The following is a 12,150-nucleotide window of genomic DNA, read 5'->3' as shown; positions in this document are numbered from 1 at the left end:
ACCCTTGTGATAATGAGTGTAGGCCCCCACTTAAGGGTGCTTAGGGTCATTAAGGCCAATTAGTGCATCCAAAGCATACTGTGGACAGACAGCTGAAAGATCTGCTTCAACTGGCGCTCCAGAACTGAATTAGGAGATGCACCCTTCAGAGGCCTAAAGCAAACAAGAGACTGTTCCTGTCTGGATGTTTAGCCAACAGCTAATTACACCCCATCAACTACTACAGATCTACTAAGGTGGCCATGCTTAGGAGACATTTAAGAAGTGGTAGAAATATCTCCAGCACTTGAAGCACATAGGAGTAGAACAGCGCAACAGTGAGGTTTAGGAGAACAATGTGCTCATCTCTGTGCCTATCCATCAGAACAACAATAGGATCTGCCTATCCTGCTATAGAAATAAACATTTCAAGTTTTCAGAATAAAGCCAAGATACCCAGCAAGAACAATTCCTGCAAAACTCAAGAGACTTGCTGATAATAAAATCAATGTAAGAGTGAATTAAATTAGTAACAGGATGTCATTCTCTTAATTCCCAAAAATCTTAGCAAGACACTCCCTTCCAGGCATTTCCAAAGGTCACACAAGGTCTTTTTCCAATTCCATAAACAAAATCCCGCAGATGGTGCGTGAAGAGGACAGGAGGTGAATAAACCTAGCAGCAGTGCTGTTACTGCTGTGCCGCTGGAGTCATCGGGAGGGTACAGGGAGCCTTCTGGAGAGAGAAAGGGCTTCATATATAAACGGAATTGAATGGCTCTGGTAGTAATAGTGGTTTCTCTGGAAGGTGATTGATAACTGCTAACAAGACAGGTCCTCTATATCAATAGCCTAGGAATTACTGCTTGAAACGCTAAGACACAGGCAACTGATTGAAGCACCTATAAAGCAGTCAAATATCCCCAGGTATACCTTAAGATAACATTAATCCAAATAAGAAACTAGCATTTATAGCTAAGTGGAGAAAAATGTTGGTGCTTCCCTGGCTCCTGAGTAAATCCAGCTTCTATTCTCCTTTTTCAGGAGGAAATGGTCCTGACAGAGACAGCAGCGAGAACTGTGGAATGGATTTTTCTGTCTGAAAATCACAGTTCAAAATCCTGCTTTTCATTTTCTTCTCTGTGACACGTGACAATGTGGAAGGCTTGTGTATAATCCTGGAGCTAAGACATCAGCAGTAAATTCAGTTTAGAAAGGTCAGGAGAAGAAAACAAGAGGGCTACTCACTGGGAGGTTTTTAGCCCCAGTTTGAGACAGGCTTGTCACACTTCCATGGCCCTGCTAATAACTGGGTGCCTCTGATGGTTTAAGTCCTCAAGCACCCTCAGCTTTCACTGATGCGCTATTATCTTTATTTACAAATGAAGAACAAAGCAGACAGGCTATAATTACCCCGAAGGCACAGTGGGAGGCTGTGGATGACGTAAGGCTCCAAATCCCATTCTCTGTGCCACGTCCAGTGCTCCAGCGCACTCCCCTTGATTGGGGAACAAGTGGGAGGAGGAAAAACCCAAAGCAAACCTCCCAGGCAGAGAAGTTCTGGACACACAGCCCTCCAGCACACAGGCCAGCAGAACCCACAAGTCCCTGTTCATATCACTGCTCTGATGGCACTAAGGGAGGCAAGAGAACTCAAGGCTGGGAACTAGAGAAAGGCAAGGCTCAACAAGTATCTCAGGAAAACATGGAAATCTGAAATCCCCATGTGTTCAGTGGCTGGTTATACATACGCAGAAAGCCTATCAGCCTAGCAGATGCAACCTGCCTTGCCCTGACAGTGCTAAAAATGTTTCCAACGAAAAAAAAAGCTATCCCACTATAGATAGCACTAAATATGGGATTTAATTCAAGATTTTGATAACACTTCACGGTTATTAAGAAAATCCGAACAGCTGAGAGGTTTTGTCTCTTCTAAAAATAAGATGATTGTCAGACATAAACGTATTAAATGCCATAAATATACAAGATCTTCATTCTGTAACTAAATCATACCTCACTACAGACAGAAATACAGTGCTCCTTTGGCGGCAGGAGGACTTAGAAAGTAAAGCAGTATTTCTTAACTTGTGCTTCTTTCATAAGCACAGTAGGCGGAGACAACCCAGCTGACTGGCAACAACCAGGAGATGAAGCTCTGAAGATCAGCCCTCAGAAACACACATTTCCTGCTTAGTGCCACTGAGCAGCAAGGAGGGGGAAGCCAGCTCGGCAGTCACACTCCTGCAGCAGCTCCCAATGTGTTCTGTGGCAGGGAGACAATCAAACAATCTCAAGCTAAAGGTCACCACGGGATCCTGTTGCAAATTGCTTGCAGTCTCTCATCAAACAGAGAAAAAGAAAATTGTTCCATCTTCCTCTTGTGAAAAGGCATCTTGCAGCAGCTGCTCTAAAGCAGAATTCCAAACCCGTGGGAGGATCTGAGACCTCCTGGGTTTGCCCCCAGTGCCCCGGCTATCAGAAGGCGTATCTGCCAGCGCATCTTCTGGCACGCGCACACACAGGTAAATCAGCAATCCGGTGCTTCCAGTCAGACCCACCGCACAGGATGAGCCTCCGATTTTCCCACGCGTGCAGCACAGCATGCACAGAAATCGCAAAACCCAGGAATGCTGTAAAAGCACCGATCGCCATTGGTACAGGGCACTCTCAGCGTCAGCACGCTCTGAGCAGTGAGCACCCTAACGGCTCCCAGAACAGTTAAATATGGGGCACAGAGCCCCAGACCCACAGCTGCCCAAAGGAAACACTCCCCCTTGTGTGCTGTGAGGCTGAGAAGTGGGGATGGTCCAAGAGAGAAACAGCAGACTAGCTGGGAGACCTCCAGGATCCATCGGCCAGCCTAGCACCTTATCCTGCAGGGCTGACGCTTTCTGTCCAGGCACACAAGACTGTAGAGAACTCATTTTCATGCTTCTAGCAATTGTAATTCCCCCAGAAAATGGCATCACAGAACCAACTGGTTTCTATGTGTGTGTGTGGGGGGGGCGGAAAGACAGCAGCAAGATGCAGATTATAAACCTCTTACAGATGAAATTCAAATTCTAGAGAAAAAAAGATAAAGCATTTTCTTCCTTAAAATTAATCCTTATTTCAAAAACAACCAGCAGAGGGCAGAGCAAGACCGCAGTGAAAAGATTTTGCACCTTAACTGCATTTTAACTGCAGAAGCCAAAATGCAATGGAGCTGACCCACAGCCCTCAGTCCCTGCTGAACACCTATGCGAGCCCTGAGGTGACCCAGAAGGACCTTGGACAGCAATAAATCTAAATCATGTTTCTGAGAAACATGAGTTTCTACAAACTGGAAATTGAAGCCTGAGATAGGGTGTCAGAGGAGTATTTTGCAACTGTTTCTCATGCCATGCTCAAAGCAAGCATCAAACCCCCCACAAACTCTGTCCAAGGATACAGGGGGTGGTGTGAAACCCTGCTGGAAATGCCTAGCTGCAGGGTAGCCAATGTGGTTACACAGCTTCCTCCCCGTGCAGTATCAGCTCAAGCTCCCAGAAGCGGCCAAGTTCAGCTTGTGGGGCTGTGCCTGATTCCCTGCAGCACTGTGCTTCCTGCTGGGACACCACCCTGCCTTTAGAGGTGGGATAAGGAGAATTAGCTTCAGTGGAGACACAGAAAAGAGAAACTTTTATCATTTGCAAGTGAAGGCCATAAGTTGACCAAAATCTCAGACAAACTCTATGTCACCTTTGAGCTCATTTCTCATATCTCTATCTGAAAATAAGGAAGGCCTTTCAATCCCAGAGTTACAGCAGTGTGAATCGGTAATTCCCTTGCCACTGAGGACTCATTTTGACTGCTACTGTTCATTCAGTCCTTCAAAATGTTTTTATCCGAGCTGTTTGATTAGTTCCCTGAACAAATGAGAATTTGGGATGGGACCCAAAAGCAGCTAGGCGGGGGAACAGTTCGAGAAGTGGTTTTCTACCCACTGCTCTTCTTACTAAACATTGTTGCACTGCTGTTGTCTGTACAGCATTAAGATCAAACACTGTTGAGCTTTTACTTGCCCACACTGTCAGTAAGCTGCTGCTGGAAAACATGAAATTTTAAAAGGCAAGGTTAGGAGAACAAGAAACTGAGGTGCTAATTTTAGAAGAGTACAGCTAAGATTTAGAAGATTTGCTGTATAACTAGGACCAATACCGAGGTCCCCCACATCTCACTCCACCACCCTCTGCACTACATCATCCCCAATCTCTTACCACCTCCTAGCAGGCTGGGGCAAGGAGCCTCAGTGAGAACCAGCATTTTTCTGCTTTTTGTGGGAAAACATGTAGGTTGTTTTGAAAACAGTTGCTGGAGCTATTTCTGTTTCACACAGCTAATGCATTTCAAAAGCTGCAGGAGCACTTGCTTACAGCATCTGACCAAGGCAAGCCACCCTGGCCCAGCAGCACCTTCTTCCTACTTTTGGTGGAGCATTTCACTTGAAATCCAAATCCTTCCGTTAATGCAGAGCAGCCTGCAGCAGAGGCATGAGGGCCAACAACTGTCCCAAGGAACAGGTGCCGGTAAGGAGGCAAATTTAGCCTTAAAACAGTAAGAGGCCTGAGTTTGCTGCTAGTGTCACGCTCAGGCTGAAGTTATTCCTCATACATGTTTATTTTTGGCAAACTGTTTCCGAGTGCCACTCCCTGATGAGAGACAGGCAAGTAAATCCCTTGGGTGTCTCAGGACATTTGTTACTGGAGCTGCTGACGGACTCTCTAGGTCCATTCCCATCCAAAAGTTTCCCTCCTTTGCATGGGACTTGGTGCTGCTCTTAGATCACTGGGCATCTCTAGACCAAGGTTCTAGATCCAGAGGTGTTTACAAACCAGGGTGGGCTGCATGCTTTCCCTTCCAGCTTGCCACTGCTTCTGCCCAGTGAGGCAGAAGCCATGGACCTGTGAGGCTGGAAGCCACTGCACTCCAGAGGTTGTACTGCTGTCACCACCCCCCACAGGAACTCGGGGGAGGTTTCCTATCCAGTTATCTTGAGTACCATCTTTAAGTTTCTCTGTAAAGTCTGTGAGCTGCAGCAGCTGAGATGGGAATCATCCCACCTCTGTTCACAGCTGACTTGGGAAACTGCTCAGATTTTGCCCTCAAAGAATGACAGAATGGCTTAGGTCGGAAGGAACCTTAAAGAACATCTTGTTTCAGCTCCCCTGCCGTGGGCAGGGTTGCAAGAACTCTGAGATCGACATGCAGCCATCACCCTCAGCTACCAAAAATGCAGCTGCTCTGGAAAAAGATCGCCAGTACTTCCCTTGCTCCACTCAGTCCTTTCATGCCTCTGTTATCTTTCTCCCGCCCAGCATACTTACAGCTAAGTCCCTGCAAGAGTGTATCAAACCACAGTCCACTCGTTCAAGCCGCTGCTAAAAACATTTTGTCCAGGAGACTGTAAGTGACTAACCACTACTGGTCCCACTTCATAAATCCCTGGAATTACGCAGTGAACTGTCTTTATATTTATATTTTTGAATTACAAAAAAATGGAGCAAAAAAAAGACCCAAAAAACAAAGCCAGAAATAACTGACAACGGTACTGCCCGTTGTAACTGGGAGTCAGAAGTTCAGACTTTTTTTCTCCTCCGTATTTCTAATCTGCTGCCAGTTTTCAAACACTTCCCCTCTTGGCTCAGAAGTTAGTGACCCCTTTTCCAACAGGGAATAATGTCATCGCCCCATAATATCTCGTCTCTCAAAGCCCAAAAGGCAAGGCAAAAGTTTCTCCATGAGTTGACCCAATTTCCCTACCTGGCACCTTAAAAATAAAAGTCATCATTTCATCTTTAGCCAACAGGAACCCAAAAGAAAACAGCTGGACTTCATGCTGGGCAATACAGATTTGTAATTCTCAGAACCACCATTTCCCATCTTCCATTTTGGGCTAGGTCTGTGTGCCAGGAATCTTCCTGGTGTTCTAGATGCTGTGGTGTAACAAGCATCACCTAATAAAAATCAACTGCCACTACTACTAAATGCAGAGAGGAAGGAAAATTAAAGTTAGTGCCTAGAAATACACAAATCTCTGTTACAGCCCTCTTCTAAAGGCACTGATAATGACACAGCCAAAGGGTCCTCAGAGGAGCAGCTCTGGAAATTTGCACTAACAGCCCAGGGATATGCCAGTCAACTGGTTCCTCATAGTCTGATATAAAAGCTACACCTACTGCCATAATTTGTATGATTAAGTGAAAATCCCAAAGAGGGATATATAAAAATGACTTCAAGTGCAAACCATCTTTGTAAGAGGTATAACAGCAATACAGTCTTACTGGAAGTTGTACAGTAAAGCTTACTCATACCTTTCCGTTGTTAAGTAGTCCAGAGGAGACAATTCTAGAGATGGTCACCTGGAACGGACGGCACTCATCCTCGCAGTCAAAGCGCACTCCTCTGCCAAGTAACTCCACAGGGTTCTGTTCTACAGGTGAACTTGCTCTGTGCTTTTTGAAGCGTCCACCAGTCTGCACAAACACCTGTCCTTCAGCTGTTGCACATTTTAAAGAAGTCCAGGCAGGAAAGTCACCGTTAGCAGCTGGAGAACTGTCCAGCTCTGAAGTATCCAGATTTTTCTCTGGAAGATGTTGAGAACATGGCAGGTCCCCGCCTTCGACCTGTGCCTTCTCTGGAGTATTGCTTGAGTCCTGAAACTCCAGGTCATCTCTAGATAAGTCTTGTAAAGGCAACTCAGGATTTCTCAGGCCCTTCGTATCCAGTTCAGTCTTTGAAAGCTCCAGAGCTGCTGCTAGAGACGTACTCATGTCATTAGTTACTACTGAAGCACAAGCCACATCCTGAGGTTCAAGTTCATGCAGAGTCATTTTTAGTGGATGATGGATCAGAGCCACAGTCACTACAGGAAAGTCACCATTAGCAGCTGGAGAACTGCCCAGCTCAGAAGTACCCAGATTTTTCCCAGGAAGATCTTCAGAAAGTGGCAGGTCTCTGCCCACAGCCTGTGCCTTCTCTGGAGTACTATCCAAATCCTGAATCTGTTTGGTCAGAGTTGTCTGTGGAAACTGGACTTCAGTCTCAGAGGGTTCTTTGGCATTTACCACAGTGACAGAGTCATCTGGGAGCTCTGGCCCAGAGGGAGAAAGTGGTGTTTCATTAAAACTATCATTCTTGCTGCTCAGGGCAGAGGAGCCGATGTCTTGTGACTCCTCTGCAGCTTTGCAACCCTGTGTGGGCTCCTTCCCCACGGAACACTCAAAGCTTGGATTATCCCACACACCTGAATCTGGGGACTGCAGACATGCTCCCACCGTGCAGAAAGCATTCGCAGTCTCATTCTCGATAACCAAGCTCACTTTGCGGGAGATGACATCCTGCCTCCAGCTTCGGGAACTCCGCTGAGGCCTTTTCTCATCGGGTGAAAATGCCTTTGAGGAGCCTCGCAGCCGCCGAGCTGCCTCGGCCACACTGGTGAAGAACCGCACAAAACCTGCAAAGTGAGTGGCTTTGGTTGCGCCGTTTGATTTTTTCTGCTGGCTAAGATTCTCCTCACATCTCATATCAAAGTCCAAATAAGAAGTGGAATGATCAGTTATATTTTCTAAGTTCTGGAAATTGGTTTCAGCCCTTTCATCTAGAAGCTTTGAATTATCTTTGCTAGTTAATGAAATTCCTTTCAGATAGCTCCAGACATCAGAGCTTCTTCCTCTTTTGCCCTCCTGTGGGAGCACAGCACACTTCTTTTGATTGTCCCCTTCCGTAATTGCAGGACTCTTAAAGTTCTCAAAATTCAAAGACTCGCTCTTTCTAGCTGGTATTTTCTGGCAGTTACTATCATTATCTTCATTGTGTAGTCTGCTACTAATATCCCTGAGACATTTACTTTCATTGGCATCAATTTCAGGAATGCTGATATTCAGCTCAGTGTCTTCAAAAGAGGAATCTAAATCTTCAGTGTGCCCCCCATACGAATGGCGGAAGGGCCTCTGGCTGTCACCCACTTTCTTAACCCTGTAGACTGCTCTTTGCCCACTAGCAGGATGGTCTTCCTCAGGGACACAAGTAACCTGCACTGCAGATCCTCCAAAATCTACATCCTTAGGCAACTTAGAGGTTCTTAGCTTTTTTAAGGGCATTACTCTGTCCATGAAGGATGGCTTTTTTTCATCAGAGGCCTCGTAGGCATCTCCCAGTACGATCATGGACCGGGGTCTTCTTTTATTCATAGAAGATCCTTTCCTTCGCCAAACAAAATTCCAGATCCTGTTCCCTTTGGTCAGCTTCTTATACCTGGGTGCTTCTTCCTGTTCATTCAGGACTGCATCACTGGAGGTGCCGTGCTCAGCACAGCAGACCTCCGATGCGTCAGCACTCCTATCCTCCATGTTTGCTTGGAAAATCCTGTTTGCATATCCATTTGAAATTATCACAGGGTCAGTGTGCCGGCAGCCATCTGTAACTTCCATTGCTCCGGCGCAAAAGCTGGTACCAGGGGTCAAAGATACATTGTCTTCAGATTGTTTTCTTCACAAGACTTGAGGAAAAAAAGAGCAAAGGAACAAGATTAGGAGCAGAAAGCTTTTTCAGAAGACACATTTGCTAATGCAACACAAGTCAAATCTTATTGCAGTGACAGTGGTGCCACTGATTTCAGTGAGACCGAGATTTTGCTCCTGAACTATACAAAGTTCAAAGCAACTTAAGTCTGATTTAAGAGACCGAAGATGTAATGATTATAAATAAGCTTTCTGCATTAATAAAGTTACCCCAAAGTATTCAAAGAATACCATAACTCACATATTGGTCTTGCAAATTGCTAGGACTCTCAATACATCAGAGTACATGACAGAGGAAAAGAGGAAACTGCAGTAAAGTGTCCCTGTACTTGTCACTGTCATCCTCACCAGCCCCATCTGCCAGGAACTGACAATGCACTCCCAACGAGTTCCGTCTCTTCGGGGAGGCATTCAAAGAAAAGCCAGGATGAGCCTTTTCCTGGAAACAATGCAATTCTGAAATGACTTCAATACCAAAAACCTCACAGAATATTCAAGCCACGTTTTCCTACAACAGCTATGGCATCAGCACAGGAATCCCTCACTGGAACTGAACTGCTAAATGAAAGATGCTTGGCCACCGCTCAGTGCTACACAAGAACACATGTTCCCCTCAAGTAAGTTTCAGCCTAAGTGAACAGGATTAAAACTACGGATACCCCCAACACAAAAGCAATGGCAACCACTGCCAAGCCTTTGTAAGAATTTGGACTTCTACCCATGCAGATCCTAAGCCTTCCCTTCCACTGGTATACACCTGCCCTGCCCTGTCCTGTCTCACCGCTACAGCTTCATAACATGGTCCTGTGTTAGCTGTCTGTCTGTGCAGCACACAGAACCGCCTGCCAGCTCCCGATCCCAGACCCCTTCTCAGGACAAAGAAGAGAGGAAAAGCAGGGACAAGAAAGGGTACAGCCCCAGCAACATGGGTTTGACAACACAAAAACCCTCCGTTTTCCTCTGACACAAAGGCACACCGTTGGCTTCTGTTCCGCTCCATTTCACTGCTCTGCCAGAGGTCCCCATCCGATCCAGAACAAGATCCAATGCACTTCCTGTTTCTATTAAAACCAAAGTTACTGATGTAGCAGCCATGGCGCCGAGCGCAGAAGGCTCACCCTTAGGGCCAGCCAAACCAGCCATTGTTTCTATCGTGTCACCACGACAGTGACAGCACATGGGAGCCCTGAAGTGTCCGCGAGTGGTGGAGGCACCGAGGAACTGGAGCACATCCAAGCAAGGTCAGAAACTTTAATAGCAACAACCACCATGCTTTTATATGAGCTGCAGCTACCTGGCTTCTGCTACAGCCATGGCACTGACATAATGCTGAACATTTATGGCACCCACAGTAATTAGAGTAACAAAGATGGATATTTGCTGTTACGGCAGGGTGAGGTCAAGCACTGATGCCCATCCAGCCACTCTTGCTCCCTCTCCCCAAACAGAAAGGCCATTTCCCAGCCCCACCTTCCCCAGGAGCAACACGGGGCTGGGCTGCAGGCAGGGGGTTACAGTCGGGACAGGAGAGCTCCTTCCTGCTCATCCTCCTCATGCTTTGCCTCCACTCCTGCACAGGTTCTGCACAGGCCATGGCTCCTGCACAGGCATCTGTCAGGAGCTCCGGCCACAGGTCCTGGCAGGGAAGAGGTCCTCATCCGATACCCCCTCCTCCTTCACTGCCCTCAGGGTTCATAGTGCTGTTCCTCACCTCTTGACACGGAACTAGGCTGAACCAGGCCAAACCATGACACTCGCTTTTTTTTTTTTTTTTTTTAACTTCTCCTACAGTCCTCTCCAGCATTTTTGCCCTTAAACACATTTTTACAGAGGGGCTGCCAGCACCACTGACAGGCTCCACTTCAGCCTGCAGTGCTGCCATTCCGGGACAGGCAGGGCAGCCCTGGCTTCTCCCAGCAGCCACCCAGCTGCACCCTAGTACCAATGCCTTGACAAAGGCAACCTGTAGAGTAGCACAGCCTAATTGCATAGCTATTGTTTCCCACACAGCTCTGGTTTGGCCCTGTGTCTACTCAGCCCACTGCCTTCTCTGCTCTACATGGTGGAGATCTTGCAATAAACTCTCCCTCCTCATGCAAAAGTCCCTGATCTAGGGCCAGGGCAGGGATTGACATTACTCAAACCCTGTAGCACAAACTCACATGGGAGCCGTGTACCACAGAACGCTTTTGTAAAGCAAAATTTTAAAAAGGACACTGCATCTGGTGCTTGAGGATAAATGAGAAGGGAGAAGCGGCAACAACAGATGTGGAAAAGGGTGAGGAACTCAAGTTCTCAGGCTTCCCACGTCTCTCATGGCCTTGAACCTCTAGGCAGGGGTTGGGGGAGCAAAATCCCTCCCACTGTAACAGCAAGACCCCCTCATGAGGCTGAATGCGTACAAGTCTATGGGGCCCAAAGATGGATATCCCAGGGTCCTGCGGGAACTGGCTGATGTGGTTGCCAAGCCACTCTCCGTGACATTTGAAAAGTCATGTTGGTCAGGAAAAGTCAGAAAAGGAAACATCACTCCCATTTTTAAGAGAAGGAGAAAGGAGGACCTAGGGAACTACAGGCCGGTGAACCTCACACCTGTGCCTGGGGAGATCACAGAACAGATCATCCTGGAAGCTACATCAAGGTACATGTGAGATGAGGAGGTGATTGGATACAGCCAGCACAGCAAGGGGTTGGAACTAGATAATCTTTAAGGTCCCTCCCAACCCATGCCATTCTGTAATCCTGTGAGGAGAACATCTCATCCAAGGTTGTCACAATGGTCTGTGGGGTTGTTCTCTGCTGCAATTTAAAGAATAACATATTTGAATGGATTTGATGGAGTGGAAAAAGTGCGTTTGAGGAGTTTCAAGTTGTGCAGCCAGCACACATATGGCAGCAAAAGACCAAAATCACAAAAGGTCTCTATTTTTTCTCTTTCCAGTTTTATGTTTTATTGTTTTTGGCTGGGTGGATCCTGCATGGGGAAAGAAGATTCAAAGGAAACAGACTTCCCTACAAAGTCTTTGGAGGGATGCTAGCAAAGAGGAGACAGAATCTGTTTCTCATGTAAGAGTCTTTAAGAGGACACAGACCCTGCATGGCCCCACCCCAGAAAGGCAACACAACACAGAAAGGCAGGGAAAAAGCAGAGGCTTAAAATTTAAATATATATAGTGTTTTTTTTTTTTTTAATTCTTACAAAAGCAGCTTTAAACCAGACATAAACCAGGGCTGCCACAGTGAAGTGAGAACTATGCATACTAGGCAGATACTGCACCAGAGCTTGGGTGGCTCCTCTCCACTTCCCCCTCTACAGCCTCACCTGGGGCTCTCACGAGCTTTAAAGCCATCACTGAAAGGTCTCATGGTTTCAATGGATGAACAGAATAGTAGGCCACATGTCTAGCATTCAAAAGGCCTTTCGACCAGCTACTGACAAAGAAAAGCACCTTATTTTTGTCTTATTGACACCAAGTAAGCCTGCAGGACTCTGCATACGCCAAAATCGCAGGCTGACCAGATGGCAAAAGCCAACTCACAGCAGTACAGCTTTGTTAGTGCCTGTGGTCATCATTACAGTGGCTGCAGGGCCACACCAGGCCCATCAGCTGTACTAGACCAGGCTCCAGCCT

At 46.8% G+C, this 12,150-nt stretch overlaps 1 protein-coding gene across 5 annotated transcripts in view; it reads right to left on the bottom strand.

Annotated features, from left to right (window-relative positions):
- The window catches only part of ARHGEF9 (Cdc42 guanine nucleotide exchange factor 9), a 189,848-nt gene that overhangs the window by 163,298 nt on the left and 14,400 nt on the right, over positions 1-12,150 (bottom strand). For all 5 annotated transcript variants that reach the window (XM_021405876.1, XM_021405878.1, XM_021405880.1 and 2 more), the window contains exon 2: positions 6,311-8,496. In XM_021405876.1, the coding sequence (XP_021261551.1) occupies positions 6,311-8,428 (2,118 nt within the window). In that variant the 5' untranslated portion in view covers positions 8,429-8,496. The remainder of the gene's footprint in view (positions 1-6,310; positions 8,497-12,150) is intronic.

Source organism: Numida meleagris, chromosome 8 (genome assembly GCF_002078875.1).
Source record: "Numida meleagris isolate 19003 breed g44 Domestic line chromosome 8, NumMel1.0, whole genome shotgun sequence".
NCBI lineage: Eukaryota > Metazoa > Chordata > Aves > Galliformes > Numididae > Numida > Numida meleagris.
Note: the sequence above shows the minus strand (reverse complement) of the source record. Positions and strands in the feature narration are given on the sequence as shown.